General features: G+C 42.1%; 1 protein-coding gene across 1 annotated transcript in view; it reads right to left on the reverse strand.

Moving 5' to 3' along the window:
• Nucleotides 1-17,884, reverse strand: part of TENM1 (teneurin transmembrane protein 1) — a 371,047-nt gene that overhangs the window by 22,718 nt on the left and 330,445 nt on the right. Inside the window, exons 24-27 of the mRNA XM_060270166.2 lie at nt 16,399-16,765; nt 9,254-9,764; nt 2,302-2,474; nt 517-752 (exon numbers count right to left, since the gene is read on the reverse strand). Of these exons, the coding sequence (XP_060126149.1) occupies nt 517-752; nt 2,302-2,474; nt 9,254-9,764; nt 16,399-16,765 (1,287 nt within the window). The remainder of the gene's footprint in view (nt 1-516; nt 753-2,301; nt 2,475-9,253; nt 9,765-16,398; nt 16,766-17,884) is intronic.

Genomic DNA, 17,884 nt, shown 5'->3' on the forward strand with positions numbered 1-17,884 from the left:
AGAAACCATATAATGTGGCTTGGGGACCCAGGACAGTTGTATTGCATGTTTGTTAATGGGATGAGAAACACCCCCCCCCAAAAAAACCTCACTGAGAGGAATAGGGATCTCCTAATAACTCTTAGCCTTCTTAACTGACAACGTGTCTCTGGAGCCTAAGGGGAAGCCATGATTGTTTAATGTGGTATGATGACACTGCTTTGAATTTATAGTGCATATTGGCCTTAAATGAACCATATATACTTGAATCCCTCCCACAAAATAGTGACAGACTGCATTAACCCCAGCTGCACTAGCACGTTCATATAAATACAGGGAATCCTTCAGACTGTCTCAAACTGTTTAGGGCTTGAAAGATCAGCACCAACACCATGTATTGGACACAAAAACAAATAGTCAGACAGTACAGACAGGAGAGCACAGGCATATTTACAATAACAGCAGCTTGATGTGATTCTCAGATGTGATTGCCTTCCCAAAGAATGCTTCATTTGACACATGAGATGAAAACCTTACCCGTAACCTTCTCTCAAATGCAGAGATATTGCCTTTGGTCTGTTCCTTCCTTTGTCTCCACTCAATAAGGTTGGAGTTATGCTCTCCGGGTAAAGAGATATTGCATTTTCCTAAAGTAGGATTGACAACGCCAGCCAGGATGTGAGGTTCTGTGTTCAGAGTGATCTCCATTCCACTGGCAAAAGTGACTCTCAGTGACCCATCTGGACTGACCCGATATATATTCTGAATGTTTTCTGTCAGCAACAAAACAAGGAAGGGGAGAGAGTTCAGTTTTTTCAGCTTCATGAAGCAAATGCTATGTGTGCAAATGTTATATTTATGCATACTCAGATAGCAGTAGGCATTGCCAACATCTGTAAATCTTTGTAATTGGGGGGACGGGGACCTCCCAGACTTTTAAGGCATACAGCTTATTGTTACTACATCCAGACCTTAGTATTTACATATTAGCAACAACCTTCATCTTGATTAAAGGTATTTTGATTTCAGAAACCTTTCAACTTAAGGGACCTTAAGTTAGCCTTTGGAGTACTTCATTATTTACTACCTTTGGACTGCTACTGAAAAACCTGTCGTCTGGGGGAATTTAATATGCAGCTGAAGTCAAAACTGGTGATTGTTTAATTAAACAGCTAAAATGCAGCTGTGGAAATTGTACTAGAGTAACACAGTGACCTACGTGCTCCACAGCTACAGTGAAGGCACCCAGGAGCATTGTGTCAATGGCTCTAGTCATTTAACCATTCCACACTGTGACAGGAATCTTGACAGTAGCACCAGCCATATCAGCTGGAAAAATCCCCCAGAGCATTCAGGAATCCTTTTGACTCCATAAGTACCTTAGGGCAGACCATCTCAATACTGTAGTTCCTTCACCCCTGCAGCATGAAGTTGCTGTGAAATAAAGCTTGGCTTCGTTCTTTAATGGAAAGGAAGAGGGTGATGGAGGGAGAATCAACTTGGAAATGCCACCCCAGTTCTTGAATATTCCAGTATCTAAAGTTTGGGCCGATACTAGCAATTAAGTTATGGGTGGCATGGGGAAGGTTGTTGGACTCCCATCAGCCCATCCAGCATAGCTAATGGTTAGGGATAAAGGGAGTTGTAATCTAGCAACATCTGAAGGGCAGATTTGCAATGAAAGCAAGTGTAATGATAGCCATATTGCAAGTGTACCAAGCTGTGGCATTCAGTAGTACTGCAAGTTAACCCTAGGGTGCTGAAGATGAAGATACCACACTTTATCTCATATATAAGGTAAAGGTAAAGGGACCCCTGACCATTAGGTCCAGTCGTGACCGACTCTGGGGTTGCGCGCTCATCTCGCATTTTTGGCCGAGGGAGCCGGCGTATAGCTTCCAGGTCATGTGGCCAGCATGACAAAGCCGCTTCTGGCAAACCAGAGCAGCACATGGAAACGCCGTTTACCTTCCCGCTGTAGCGGTTCCTATTTATCTACTTGCATTTTGACGTGCTTTCGAACTGCTAGGTTGGCAGGAGCTGGGACCAAGCAACGGGAGCTCACCCCGTCATAGGGATTCGAACCGCCGACCTTCTGATCAGCAAGCCCTAGGCTCAGTGGTTAGATTAAGAAATGGGTTCGCAAATGAATGTTTGGGTTAAAAGTGGGTCTTGGGTCTGAAAAGGTTGAAGATAACTTGATCTAGTAGGAACTAGAATATCAGGCCACAATAAACTAATGAGCAGAGTTTTCCTAAATGCATTCAGCAAGCATAAATTGTCAGAGTTCACGCAAGTGTGGTGAGGGGGAACTAAATGTACCTTGTTTTAATGTGTAGATAGTTGAGGTAGCTGACAAATTTGTAGCTGTGATCACATTCTCCCTGTTTGAAGTGTCGATTTCAACTCTCATCAGTTTTTCTACGTCACTATGGAAGCTGCTGACCTCACCCGTCGGAAATGTTGCATTGGTTAAATGTCCATCAGAATCGTACCTGGGAAGAGAAAGAATGAAAGAAATATGAATATAAATATAAAATGTACTGCACAGACTTCTAGAGGAGGAGCCATTGCAGGCTGGCCGCCTCTCTCAGGAGCTCCTGAAAGATGTAATTAAGTGGTGACTATTGGCAGAGATTATCTGTCGTTTTTGTCTCTGTTGAACAATTATCGTGCAAATTAATTGGACAAGGCTACTCACTAATATTAAGTAAATATTATTATGGTTTTTTGCTACGATCCTCAATCTACTCAGATTTTTTTGCAAGGTTTAGTGCAAAATGTAACATGATGCAGATGTACCACAAGAGGTCACTCTGCATCCAGGAAAAAGAAACTAAAACAAAGTTGAAGTACCGAATAACATCTGCTTGAGAATTTTCTTATCTTGAAGACCTGCAAATGTTCAAAAGGCATTGGGAATTCCCTTTTGGTCCAGTCCTCACCACCTCCAGGGATGAAAATTTCCAGGGGTGCATCAAAACCTGTGTACACAATTGCACCCGGCCCCAGGGACTGCCATCTGCATGGATTATTTCTCCCAGCCAAGGTTGTAGAGAGGGAATGAAGCACAGCAGGTCAGTGAGAAATGATGGCAGCTCCTCTGTGCCTCCTAGCAGAAAATCCGAGCAAAAGCTGTGCAGGTTTTTTCCTTGTTCAGTCAGGGTGTGTGATGGCCAAGTTGCCAAAGGTGAAGGCTTTTCTAGGGATCAGTCTTATGTGCCAGTAGCTGATATTCAGCTGGGGTAGTCTGGCTAGGCTGGAGGGCTGGAAACTATGCAATTCTGCCTGATTTCTTTCCAGACTCTTAGATGCTGCCTGGCATATGAGGTTATGCCCAGGAAATGCTGTAACCTCTTGTCCTTTTGTATTCTGACTGGCATGAAGACACACCTATATTTCTACATTTCATCATGGGGAACGGCTGGAACATACCACATTAACATTTATGCTCCTGTTGTCTTTTCCCCTTTGATTTGACCTTGATCATCTCCTGCTTCACCAACTCTTTGGGGCATATTATTTGCAAACCAGAAAAACTGTAATGGACAACACACACACACACACACACACACACACACACACACACACAGCAATCAAGCATGCACCACAGTCTAAATCACTGGTCTGCAATAGAATGCTGCTTTCAAGCCTAGTTTCAGTGGACCAGTCTCTCTAAGTAAGCCCAGAGCTGGTTTTAGGTTTTGCAAGGCTCCTGAGCAAGATGTTATAGGCAGGCTCCCATCTTGGTCACCACGTCCCCTTCAATGAGCATAAGAACATAAGAAGAACCTGTTGGATCAGGCAAACGGCCCATCTAGTCCAGCATCCTGTTCTTATGGTGGTCAACCAGATGCCTGTAGGAAGCCTGCAAGCATTACCCGAGCACAAGAGCACTCCTGCCACTCCCCACGGATTCCTGCAACCAGTATTCAGAAGCACTACTGCCTCCAGAGACAATTTGTTCTAGGCCAGTCTGTGCTGCTGCACAGGGGGAGAGGGCATTGCAACTGGCAGTTTCATGGCCAGAGGTAGGGTCCTTGCTAGGTCACAGACTTACAGCAGGTGCCCAGCCCTGGTCCTGAATGAGCCCACTTCCTTGCATCATTGTCCCCTTGCACTCCCTCTCCCTCTGAGCTGAAGGCAAGTGGAGGCTGCTGACTCTTCTCCTTGCTTTTCTTGGTGAGGGCAGCTGAGCACATCTCAACAGAGAGGAAGAGCAGCAGGAGGAAGAGCTATACTGGGAGCAGGGAGAGAGGTGTTGGCAGCTAACAGCCACTGCTGGGGTGTAGACCTTAGCAAGTCTCTACTGCTGCCAACCTTTGATAGCCTTGAATATGGCAGATTTACAAACTGTTAAGGTACTCTGCTCTCTTCTACTCACTACATCTTATAAGTTTGCAACAGGGCCCCATTTTATTTATTTACATTCATATTCTGCCCTTCTTTCAAGGAGATCAAGGTGGTATATGCATTTCATCCCCATCTCATTTCATCTTTACAACATCCCTGTGAGGTAGGCTAGGCTGAGGGTGACTAGCCTGAAGTCACCCAGTGAGCTCTGTGGCTGAGTAGGGATTTCAACCCTGGTCTCCCAGATTTTGGTCGACTGTACCACACATTGCCAGGAGATAACAGAGGGCAGGTTAAAATGATGTGTGTGTTGAGGGGGACGGGGACAAACCAGGTAAAGAGGCATCCTGGTGCTCCTTGAAGAGAGGGCAGAATAAAAAAATGTAATAAATCCAAAATAAATGAGCAGTACTTCAGGAGTTACCACAGCTGTGTCTGCTCAAATATTGGCTCCTGTACAACTCTTAAAAAAAGAAAGAAAGAAAGCACAAGGAAGAATGTTTGTCCTCTAATAATGCATCTGGTCACCTTATACATTGGGAATAACAGTAAAAAGCTGTGGACCACAGACCATAAATTGACCAGATGAAACCAAGCTGACATCTCCCATTGATTTTGCTGCTTCAGCTCAATCCTACTTCTCATTGGAAGCTTAGAACAGGACAGGCTGTGAGCAATTGCAGAAATGGACAGGACAGAAAGGGAGTGATTTGCAAACCTGTGGAAGAGCAAGCCAGGGAGTCAAAAGGTTGCTTGCCTCTCCCCCAGCCCCAGCCCCCAGAGGACTTCTGCACCTTTAAGGAACATAAACAATCATCTCATCCTCTATATACCTAGTGGATCACTGTACTCTTCAGGACAAGGCATCCTGCACATACCATCTCACCAGGAGGCCTGTTCCTTATGATGTAGGAACCAGGTTTTTAGTGTGGCAGCACCTACTCTTCGGAACATCCCCTCCCCCATTACATATCAGGCAAACACTGTCTCAATAAGCCTTTTTAATGCCTATTGAAGAATTTCCTTTTTCAACAAGTCTTTTAAGTGAATATTTTTATACCAGTCTGCAGCTGTATTGGATTTCAAATCTTTCTTTTTTAAAAAAAAATAATGAAGTTGTTGTATATATGTTTTTTCTTTTTTTATTATTTTATCACTTGGAGATGTTTGCTAGGGAGCAATTCAAAAACCAAAGGAACTAGGCAAATAATTAATGCCAGAGCAGACTATTTGTTTAGTACTCTCAAGGGCAGTGACAGTCCAAGGTCTTCCCCATCACACTGCTACCCAAAAGGTAGCACCTCTCTCCCCCATTATTGACTTTCAGGAGAAATGTAAAGACGTTTCTCTTTTACCCTGCCTTGAAATTAGTAACTGGTTGGCTTTAAATGTTTTTAGATGGTTTAAAATTGTTTTTAAATGTTTTAAATATCTTTTTAGTTAATTTTAAGTTGCATTAAAATGTTAAGAAGCATACCACCACACTTTGAGGCGGGATGCTTCTAAACACCAGTTGCTGGAAATCACATGTGGGGAGAGTGCTCTGGTGTTTCCTGCTTAAGGGTTTCCTGGGGCACCTGGTTGGTGACCATGAAAACAGGAAGCTGGAAAAGATGAGCCACTGGACCAGGCATCCCCAAACTTTGGCCCTCCAGATGTTTTGGACTACATTTCCCATCATCCCCGACCACTGGTCCTGTTAGCTAGGGATCATGGGAGTTGTAGGCCAAAACATCTGGAGGGCCGCAGTTTGGGGGTGCCTGCACTGATGCAGCAGGGCTTTTCTTATGTTATTCACAAAAGGAATTCACATGATCTGATAACAGAATCCTCAGCATGTCTAGTCAGAAATAAGATCCACTGAGCTCAGTGGGACTTGTGTTTTTTGTCAGGACAGGATTGCAGACTCAGGTAATGGTTCTTAGATGCACAGTTCTATGCTAGCGTACCCAGGCAAACAAAATTAGGTAACTTCCCCAAATCTCAACCCTGCAAATTCTCAACATTGTGAAACATTCAGGACTGTACCCAATGTTTCTCTGTTTCCTAGCTAGCGTGAAAGTTCTGCTATGCAGAGTTTAAAGGCAGTGAAACAAATTAGTCCAAAGCAACAGCTGCATTAGGGGAGGCTTGTAGTGCAATAGCTCATTTATTTTGCGCAATTAGTTGTGCAACCATCTTTGGTAATGTGTTTGTGATTTCCCCTGTGCAATAATGTTCCACCAGTACAACGTTTATACACCACTAAATGCCTTTAACTAAGCACTACATTGGATACAACCCGTATCTTGCGAATTTTACTATTTTGTGTGATATGTTATCATTTTGTTAGTCATGGGGGATGGGCATAAGCTACACTTGGCACAAAAGCTACACTCGGAAATTTTTAAGTGATCTGTGGAAATTTGATTCTGCCTCCAGGCACAATTCAAAGTGTTGGTGCTGACCTTTAAAGCCCTAAATGGCTTAGGCCCGGCATACCTGAAGGAGCATCTCCACCCTGCATCATTCAGCCTAGACACTGAGATCCAGCTGTGAAGGCCTTCTGGCAGTTCCCTCATTGCAAGAAGTGAAGTTACAGGGAACCAGGCAGAGGGCCTTCTTGGTAGTTGCGCCCGCCCTGTGGAACACCCTCCTGTCAGATGTCAAGGAGATAAACAACTATCTGACTTTCAGAAGGCAGCCCTGCATAGGGAAGTTTTTACTGTGTTTTAAGTTGTTCGAAACTGCCCAGAATGGCTAGAGTAACCCAGTCAGATGGGCAGCATATAAATAACAAAATTAATAATAATAATAATAATAATAATAATAATAATAATAATAATAATAAGGCTCTTCTGGTATTTCAGCCACCATTTCCCATATATATCTAAGAATAGCTTCCAAGCGATAAGGGCCCCAAACTCTAGCTTGGATCCAACACACTGTGATTGGAAAGAAAAAATGTATTCTGTGAATTCTTACTAAATGCTAAACGACTTATTGTGGTGCAGTGCCACAACTAAGATGCTTGAGGAAAATTATCTCTGAAAATTCTAGTATGACCTATTCTGACCTGTACCACTCAATGCATGAATCAGAACTTATTAATTCACAAGCTTCTGTCATTCCTGAATTTAGTGCATGACTGAAAAAAATTACATCGAAGTACATATAGGAATGTATATTTGAGAGAAAATATCATTAGAAATGCGTATGTTGAGAGAACATATCATGGGTAAACACATGCAAAAGTGACATGAGAATATAGTTCTTATGCATATTCTATGATAAAGCACCTATGCGAAAAGTAAAGTTAAAGGTAAAGGGGCCCCTGACCATCAGGTCCAGTTGTGTCCGACTCTGGGGTTGCGGTGCTCATCTCGCTCTATAGGCTGAGGGAGCCGGTGTTTGTCCGCAGACAGCTTCTGGGTCATGTGGCCAGCATGACAAAGCTGCTTCTGGCGAACCAGAGTAGCACATGGAAATGCCATTTACCTTCCCGCCGGAGCGGTCCCTATTTATCTACTTGCACTTTGATGTGCTTTCAAACTGCTAGGTGGGCAGGAGCTGAGACCGAGCAACGGGAGCTCACCCCGTTGCAGGGATTCGAACCGCCGACCTTCTGATGAGCAAGCCCTAGACTCTGTGGTTTAATTCCCATCAGCCTCAGTCAGCATGGCCAATCCCCAGGGATGATGGGAAATGTAGTTCAATAGCATATAGAGGGTCACAGCTTCCCAATTGCTAAGTTACATAGTTATTATGTGTAGACTGATCTAATGCATCCAAGCAAGCCACATCCCAGCTTTCCTCCAAGCATTTCAAGGTGTTGTACATTGCTCTTCCCTCCCAATCTATCTGTGTGAGATAGGATAGGCTGAGATACAGTAACTGGCCCAAGGATAGGGATTTGAACCAGGGACACACTAATCAATAAACCATAATGCCTCTCTGTGTGCCAATCCCCACGGACAATTTCCAGCCTTTATTAACTATAGACTGATTTGCCCAACCCTGGTCACAACAGGAATTGCATAAAAGGTGGTGAAGAAGATATAGGCACATAGGCTCCAGGGTATCTTAAGTACCTCAAACGGCTCAAGATCACAATACCTCAAGGACTGCCTCTCCTCATATGAACAGACTCAGATCCTGTGATCATCATCTGAGGCCCTTCTTTGAGTGTATCCCCCACAAGAGCTCTGGAGAGTGACAATATGAGAATGGCCTTTTCTGCGGTGGCTCCGCATTTGTGGAATGCTCTCCCCAGGTACGCACTCCTGGCGCCCTCATTACAAATGTGGTGTTTTTGGGGGTGGGTTTATTGGGTTGTTGTTTTTATTTTGATTATGTATTTTGTGGTTTTATATTTTGATTTTATTCTGTGAGACCTCTGGGTAAAGGCGTCAAGCAATTTTGTTTTTTATCTTCAGCCTAGAGTTGGGCTGAATCTATGGCCTGTGGGAGGAGGGTTATTGGCTAGCTTTGCTTTTGTTTTATTATGTACTTTGTGTTTTCATTTTGAATTTTATGTTAAATACTACCCTGTGATCTTTTGAGGAAGGGTGGTATACAAATTTAATTTAAAAAATAAGTACCGGTATCTCAAAAAGAGATTTTGCAAAGTTTCATAAAGTCCTGAGAGTTGTTAGGAGACCTATTCCCCACACAGAGCTATACTTGCCAATGTAGCTAAACAGTCAATCCCTCTTCCCAGGGATCTCTGGGAAATGTAGCTCTGTGATAGTATCCTCTCAACACCCTTCATGAATTAAAGCTCCCAGGATTCTGTTTTTAGGGGGAGGCATCATCGCAGGGGGTTAGATTCAGGCTTCCCTCCAACTTACAATTCTATGATTCTATGACTGTTTAAAGTGGTATGATATGGCTTTAAATGTATTGTGCAGATGAGGCATTAAAATATTTGAAGGTCACTTACTCATAAACTGTTGTCCATCCATACTCATTGCTTTTGGTGGCAAGAAGACCTGTGGTGCCAGGATAAGTCATGAGAGCTAGATTGTAGCCCTGGGCATAAACTCTTTTGAGAATCCCATTGCTACTTATGGTCAGCCAGTATACTTGACCTCCAGGCATCACCAGCCAGAGAGGCAAACCACTGGCATCTCTGCGAATATGAACTGAATTCCCATTGCTGTTGGTAATGGTTCCAAGATCGCCTTCTCCGTTGTATGTGAAATTGTACATGAAGTCCCTTGTAATCAGATTGAGTGTGTGCAAGTGAGTCCCATTGCTGGTGAACTGATACAGTTCCTGGTCTGCTGGGGATGCAACCTCATAAATATTCATGTCATTGAGATGAGCCTTATTCCGACTGACTGCACGGATACGGATGTTGCCAAGGTCAGCTATATACAAGGTGCCGTCAGGAGATACAGCCAGGGAAGAGGGAGCTTTCAGTTTTGCGTCTTTGGCGAACCCACCATCACCTGCAAAACAACAGGGAGCAACTTTATTAAATCTGTACCTGATATGATTAACCAAACAAAAATAAGAACTCTCCAGACTTAATATTTTTAAAACTGTAAACCAATATTTTGCTCCAACAGATTTGTTTCCCACTATCTAAAGCAAGTACAATTCTTAATCGGTGCAGTTGAAGAACGGATACAGGAGATATAGAGGCTTCAGTTACCCTAATAGTTGTAAATCTACAGTGCCATTGGCTGGGCAGAGCTACTACATTTCAAGTGCCCAGGGCACAAAGAAGGTCACAGACAAATATGCTCTCCTCTGCAAAATCCACACTTTCTTGAATCAAAATCCATTTGTGAAGTAAGCAATGGGAATAGTCAAAAGCTAAAAAACTGAGTTTGTTGTTTTTCATAAAGTCCAGTAGAGTATATGTAAAACGGTTTTAAATACGAGCTCATGGAGATGGATACAGACTTACCAGAGCTTATAGCAGGCTCACTGAAATCAAAGGGACTTAAATTAGTCATCACTAGCTGAAGTCCCATTGATTTCAATTGGTCTATTAAGTTTAGATCCGACCTATTGTGTTTAGGTTTGCTGTACCAGAACTGAATTATTTTGTCACTGATGAACATTTAAGACTTGCTTGGCCATTTAGCAGCTGCCTCCCAGGCAGTTTCTTTCAACAATGCAGGAATGTAATGAAAGAAAAGACCCAGAACTTTCCAATGCCATTAAGATTATAAAGGTGCAGTAACTTCTGTGTCAAGAATGGCTTGCCCTAGGTTCTGAACCACTGAGGAAGCTCATGGAAGATGAAAGTCTATGTCTTCAGGCAGACCTACCGTATCTTCCCCAGAGTTCACAGGCTATTTTATCTGTTTATGATAGCCTTTCTTCTAGGGGTATGAACTGGGTTCAGCCACATTCTGAATCCTGAGCTGAAGGAATTTGCCTTGGAGGTTGTTAGAGGTGAAGTGGGATCAATGTTTTCCCAACTTTCAGACCAATTGCCCACGAACTATGATGAGAGACTAGAATATTCCTTATTTACATACTCCAAAACTGTTCAATATGCTCTTGTGGAAAAATACTTCATCTATTCTTCTGAAATTTGGCAGTATTCATTTTACACCCCCACCCACACAAGGAGGGGAAAGCTAGCCTGAAAATGACATCTTATTCTGCCCCAAAATAAATAAGCCAGAGATATGTCATTAAAACCAAAAAAAGGAGAAAATATTTAAAGGTGCCCAGCACGCACAAAAATACTGGACCTATTTGACTGAAACTTTGTGGACTTTATCCAACATGCAGGGGGCACAAAGTCTGCAGATTAACAAAGTGGACTCAGAAGGAAGTCAAGTAAAATTGGCCAGCCTACAAAGCATTTCAAATTGAGAGTTCTTTCCAAAGCACCAAATCAAGGTCTGAACCTAATAATATGGTTGTTGCCCACACCTGCTACCTTCTGCTAGCATCAGAGGAGAACGTTTTATTTCAAGTAGGAAGTAGAAGTTTTGTTTCAGTGTTTGCAGTACTCTCAAGTCCAACCATCCATAACTACTGATTAGCAAGGGCAAAGATCCCGTACACATGCATGTTGAGATCTTCAGATGAGGCCCTCATGGCTAGCTGCAACCAGTTGAAATCCATTCTGTGACAACCTTTCTGTTGTGGCACCCAGTTTTATGGAATCAAGCCCCCACCCACCCACCATAATAAGAAAAGCACTGTGTCTGATAAGCTTTTAATGCTTGCTAAAGATCTGTTCACCCAGCCATTTGTTGACTGTTAATGCTAAGCATTTAGAGGAAATGAGCTAGTTCCTTCCTGTTGTTGTTGTTGTTGTTGTTGTTGTTGTTGTTGTTGTTTTTGGCCCCCCCCTTCATTTTAACCTGTTACATTTCTTAGAAACTTGTTTGCAATGTTATGAACTGTCCTGTAATCAGTCATGAAGGGCAGTGTAGAAATGTTTTAAATAAAATAAATAATAAGGCAAGGTCCAGAAGAGGATAATCAGAAAAGAAAAGGGGAGCTCTGTGTCATTATGCTTTCTCATGCCTCCAAACATGCATGTTATCAACTATTTTTCCTTTGTCCCACCCTTTGTCCTGTGGCATCATTTAGCAATTTGATTCTCTTACAACAGCATCTGAATGCTTAACAAAAAAGCACGTGAAAGTTGTTCTGAATCACTATGCATCCCACCCCATCTCCAAGCAGACCTTGTAAAACATACTACAAATTATGGTGATGCAAGGCAAGATTAGTCACCCAATATCTTGTGCTGTTAATCTTCCTCATGCTGATGTAAAGCCTAAAATGACCTGAGATGCATCGTTTGCCATTCACCAGGTGATGCTCAAGGATGAACAGCTTCTGTTACATGAATGCTTATGTACTTCATCATTTGGAATAAGGAACTGGAAGAGGCAAAACCAGTTGGGGACCCAGAAAGAATGAAGACTGGACACTTGTGCAGAAACCCTAAAAAGGTAGAAATTTGCACGTGGAACAAGGATGGAGGAGAATTTCGTTTGACCTGAATTTTTAAGCAGATCAACTAGATTTACACTTCCTACATTACTATATAAACATTTGTACTGTGCACTTCTCTGAATTTTGCAATGCACTTTTGGTTCCAAAATATGTGTACAAATAATGTGTATTTCATGGGGCGGGGAGTATACAAGGATTACTATTTTATGGGGGAATGTATATAAAAATATTCAGGCATGCATATTTTAGTGGAGGGGTTTAGTAAGTGAATTTTTCAAGTGTTTTTTGTTTTGTTTTTTTAAACCCAGGGAATAAGGGGCGGAATAGACTTGTGTTAACATGCATGTAAAACTGGCACAGTATGGGAGTAGATGGATCCATACATCCATTGTGTGTGTATGTGGGGATAGGAATCACTCTTTCTGGCTACACTACTGATTCCACTCGGTGACTATAACTTCTCCACAAGGGGATACATACATACTTGCACAGATTTTGAACTGGTGTCCTTCGATTTTTGCAGGATTGTGCATTCAGATCCTTTTGCAGGATTGTGCATTCAGATCCAGTGTTGGTGTCTATGCATGTTAGGTGCAGAAGTAATGATCAATGCAGGGAGATCAAACAGGGATATGCATATCTGTCAATTTAATTTTCTCACAGTTCCTTATTTTTCCAATCTTAAAAGTGAGCACATTTCTGTATCTGTCAGCATTAAGTAGGCAATAAGTAACTATAAGGCAATAAGTAACTATTCTACTTTCAGAAGACAGCTGAAGGCGGCCCTGTTTGGGGAAGTTTTTAATGTTTGATGCTGTACTGTTTTTAATATTCAGTTAGAAGCCACCCAGAGTGGCTGGGGAAACCCAGCCAGATGGGCGGGGTATAAATACATTATTATTATTATTATTATTATTATTATTATTATTATTATTATTGTGTTAAAATGCACGTTTAATATGTAGCTTTGACTAAAATACACTTTGACTAAAATACACATTTTTGCAAAGCAATTTTTCTTCATGCATTTTATATGTTATTTGCATCAATATATGTATTAGTTATGCATACTTTGCCCCAGTATATGCATTTTATTCACACATTACTTGGCTGGAGATTTGCACTGCAAAATTCAGAGAAGTGTAAATTTCAAAGGGTGGCTGTGTTTCAGTTCACACATTGTTTTAGAAAATGTGAATTAGGTGTAATTCACATATAAATGTGAACTGAATCAATTTTCCCCTCATCCTTTGATGTAATGCCAAAAAGCATGATCCTAATCCCTCTCTGTACATTTCTATCCAGCATGACCATCAACACAGGACTCAGGATTTCTTGTGACATTAATCTCACAGTCCTAATTTCATTACCACTTCCATTAGCAGACACATCATTTTGTAGATGACAAGGGATTTGTCATTGTCCTTTCTGCAGGTGATTTTGCAGTCCTGAAAAACGATTAAAATCATAGAAACAAGGAATTGGAAGGGACCTTGTAGGTCACGTAATCTACACCACCTTACATGCATGATCTGAAAAGCAGGATGAAACTACAGCATCCTTAACAGACATTTATCCAGCTTCTGGTTAAATATCTCTGGCAAAGGAGAACCTATTACCTTCCAAGGCAGACTGTTTCACTGTCTAACAGCTTGTATTGATAGGACCCCTCTCCTCACATTTACCCAAAATCTGCTTCCCCAATCTCTCTACCCATTGGTTCTAATTACGGAGAACAAGTTTAATTTATGTTATAAATAATGCTACAATAATGGAACTCCCTGTTTATTAATTCAACATGTAGGAAAGAAGCAGCACAACTAATTATTGAATCTTCACATATCTGAATTTCTCTTAAGAATGACCAGTAGGATCTGAAATGTGTTGGATTAATACACATCTCTTTTGTCTACTCTGTTGCCTATTGCTCCTGCTTCCAGTTCTTTTATCTTCTATATGACAGGTTTTTAGATAGCACTAGCTGTCAACTAGCTACTGGGCTAAGCTCAAGGCTCTGGTTTTGGTGGCACTAGACTACCTATAAAATCATCTCACCAGCTACATACTCAAGTAATCACTGTGTTCTGCAGGAGAGGGCATTCTGCAAATGCTATACTATCACAAGATCCATTCTATTACAAGGTCTTTAGTGTGGCACCTTCTCCATCACCATTTGATTCTATAAAAGCATTTTTAAATAACTGTTTCTAGATATGCAACTTTTCTATACATGTTATATGGAAATGCTTTGGGATGCCCAATGGGAAGCGATTACTGTTTCCCCCCTGTCTATAAGATGTCCCCATGTATAAGACGCCCCCTATTTTGGGGGACTCAGATTTAAGAAAATGGCCTCGGCACTATCCGTGTATAAGATGCCCCCTAATTTTTGACATAATTTATTCGGGGGGGGGGGAACCTAGTCTTATACATGGAAAAATATGGTAATTAGTGAGCCAGTGTGGCATAATGGTTAGTGTTAGACTAGAACCCGGGAGAGCAGGAGGTTCACAATCCCCACTCAGCCATGAAGTTCCCTGGGTGACCTTGGGCTAGTCACCATCTCTTAGCCTAACCTACCTCACAAGGTTGTTGTGAGGATAAAATGGGGAGGAGAACTATGTACACCACACTGAGATCCTTGGAAGATAAAAGTGGTACATCAAATAAATAAATAAATAATATTTGAATGGTACTATGATGTTTCCTCTTAAATTAGTCTTCTTTAGGCTAAACACATCCAGATAATTAAACCATTTCCCACAGAAATTTGTTTACATGCCCTTTATTATTCTCTTTCCCCTCATTTGAACACACAGTGGTTTGCAGCTCCCCATTCTAAACTATGTCCTCTCTCTCCTGCTACTGTTGGATTAGTTGACCAAACCACCATAAAATGAATCAACTGCCCTTTTCTCATCCCCTTTCCTAATGATGTTTTTGGAGCATGAACATTAGACTGACATACGGGAGGCATACTCATTTCAGCATGAGGGTAATATCCAAGCTGGCTCATTGTTTCATTTTGCCCACAGCTCAATCCAATCCTATGGATATGATAATGTGACTCATCCTGACCTGAAACCTGTTTTGAGTCACGTCAACAGTGCCCTGTGCAAGAAGTATTGCATTGCACAGCAGAGATGAGGAAAGCACTACTAGCAGTGCATGAATCTGTCCTCACAGTACCACAGGATCATGTTATCCAACCATCTGAATTTCCGAACTGTGAACAGTGGATACCAGAATGAAGATTGAAGGGAAAATGTGGAAACGTAAAATTCACAGACATGATAGCTTGAAATAGGATTCTTACATACTTTTATGAATTCTTTGGGATTTCCTCTGCTTCAGAAATTCAGATTTCAAAGCTTTTGAGGGCATTTTTTTTTTGTGGAGATCAGAGGGACAAGCTGTTACATCAAACTAAAAGTCTTCAGCTCAGTGGCAGAGCATAAGCTCTGCATGCAGAAGGTTCCAGGTTCAATCCCCAGCATCTCCAGGTTTTTTTTAATATATGAAAAAATGTTTTTTTAAAAAAAAAACTTGAAATTTGGGCCCACTTCTACAGACGGTGTAGACAACAATAAGCTAGATAGACCAAGGGTCTGACTCTGTATTACAGAATTAGGTAATTTATATACCACTTCTTATTTCAAAGAAATCTCTATGTCAGGGATGGCAACCTTTTTGGTTCTGTGGGCCACATCCATATCACGATCTAGCCTTGTGGGCGATGTCTGACATGTGGGAGTGCTGCCTGCTACCTGCAATTATCTGATGTCCCAATGACATCAAGCAATAGGGTGCTTTGAGGTCCTGAAGTTGAAGACCTGAGTATTTTTGTCTGGCTGGACTATTATTATTATTTATTGAATTTATATACCGTCCTACAACTGGAGGTCTCAGGGCCGTTCACAGAACTATGTCATTGAACTACGATAATGCTTCATGTTTGCCTGGATGGAGGACAGAGAGGAATTAGTATGTATAATCTAGCCTATTGTACAAAGATAACATTTACATTCCCTGCTCTATCAACTTTTGCCTTTGGCTCCATCTACCATTGATGTGTCTCTTGGAAGGCTGCCCAGAAGGAAAGCAGCCATTGTTCCAAAATATTCTGCACCCTTGTTTAATACATACCAGAGAAACAGTCACAATTGGGGTCAATCTTACAGTCACAATCTGATGGAGCTCCAGCCAAGATGGAGATTTCACCATTAGTTGTAACCTGTTGGATGCGGTTGATCTTCCTTTCATCAGTCTCGGCAATGTACAGCACGCCACTGTGAGATACGCCAATGGCTCTTGCCGACTCAAGTGTGGAATGGATTGCCACTTTGCTGACCAAAACGTGATCTATGCCTGGCACCTGGCAGTGAATAGGTCGGCCTGCAATAATGCGCACTTGCTGATTTTGAGAAATTTGCAGCACAATGTTATTGTCCAGAACATATAACGAATTGTCAAGGGGGTTGACAGCAAGGTCTGTTGGCCATTCCAAGCGGACCTGCAAAAAAGAAGGAATAAAGCAAGAGTCAAAGAAGTAGTTTCTCCATGGTTTCCACTTTTGGCCTAGTAGGATGCTTGTGTGCCTGTGGGTGAAATCAGGTCAGTGAAGCACAAGCCAAAGTTGTGGACAGCCAGTATGGCGTACTGGTTAGAATGCTGGACAAGACGTGGGAGACCCAGGTTCAAATCCCCACTCAGCCATGAAAATTACCGAGAGGAAAAAATGTATGCCACCTGGACGAAAGATGGGGAAAAGATGTAATAATAACATAAATAAACTCTCTTCCAGTTGACACTCTTTTGACCCCTTGATCTTGACTCAAATTTGTCCAATGCCCAGGCCCAGACTTTGGGGGTGAAGTCCAAAGCACCACGAGCTGGAGGGCCTTCAACACAGCAGGATGTTTTACAAGGCCAGCCCTCTCATTAGGCTGAGTGAGGCAGTTGCCTCAGGCAGCAGTTGCTGAGGGACAGGGGGTGATGGCAAAGTGATGAAGGACAAAGCTGTGCATGCCCTGTCCCACCTAAGTGAGCTGAATACTCTCAGGTGTGGAAGAGGATGCCATCCCATTGCCGGTTCTGAAGTAAGATTCACTTGCCAGCCTGGTTGGAGCCATCTCATCCTTTTGCCTCAGGAAGAAAAATGTCTTGGGCTAACTTTGCTAACCTGCCATATTTTGAAATAAATTAAGACAGAATACATTATTCTTAGTTATGGCTTTTCTGGACTTATTTTCTGGGTTCTGGGGTACTGTACAAAAGGAGCAGACCTGCTTATTGCATGAGCTGAACTTTGATTTCAGGAACCCAGGGTGGTCATTATGATTACAGAGATTATTCTTCCTACCAAACTTTGATATAAACATCACAATGGGACCCAATGGGCCCATGAAGATGGGCAACTGGATGGTTGACAGCTCTCTGACAGGACCAAAGGAACCCTCTAGGCAAGAGAAATCTAGTTACTTCCTCTTCTCATTAAAAGCAGGAAAAAGAGAATTTATCCCCATGACCCACTGAAGCCTGTGCTGGAACAACACAGAAGTTTTGGTTAATTGGGAATGAAATAGCTTATTACCTTGGTCCATTGATATCTTTGGGTAACTTCTGAATATAC

The sequence above is a fragment of the Zootoca vivipara genome, chromosome Z2 (assembly GCF_965207765.1).
Source record: "Zootoca vivipara chromosome Z2, rZooViv2.hap1.1, whole genome shotgun sequence".
Taxonomy (NCBI): domain Eukaryota; kingdom Metazoa; phylum Chordata; class Lepidosauria; order Squamata; family Lacertidae; genus Zootoca; species Zootoca vivipara.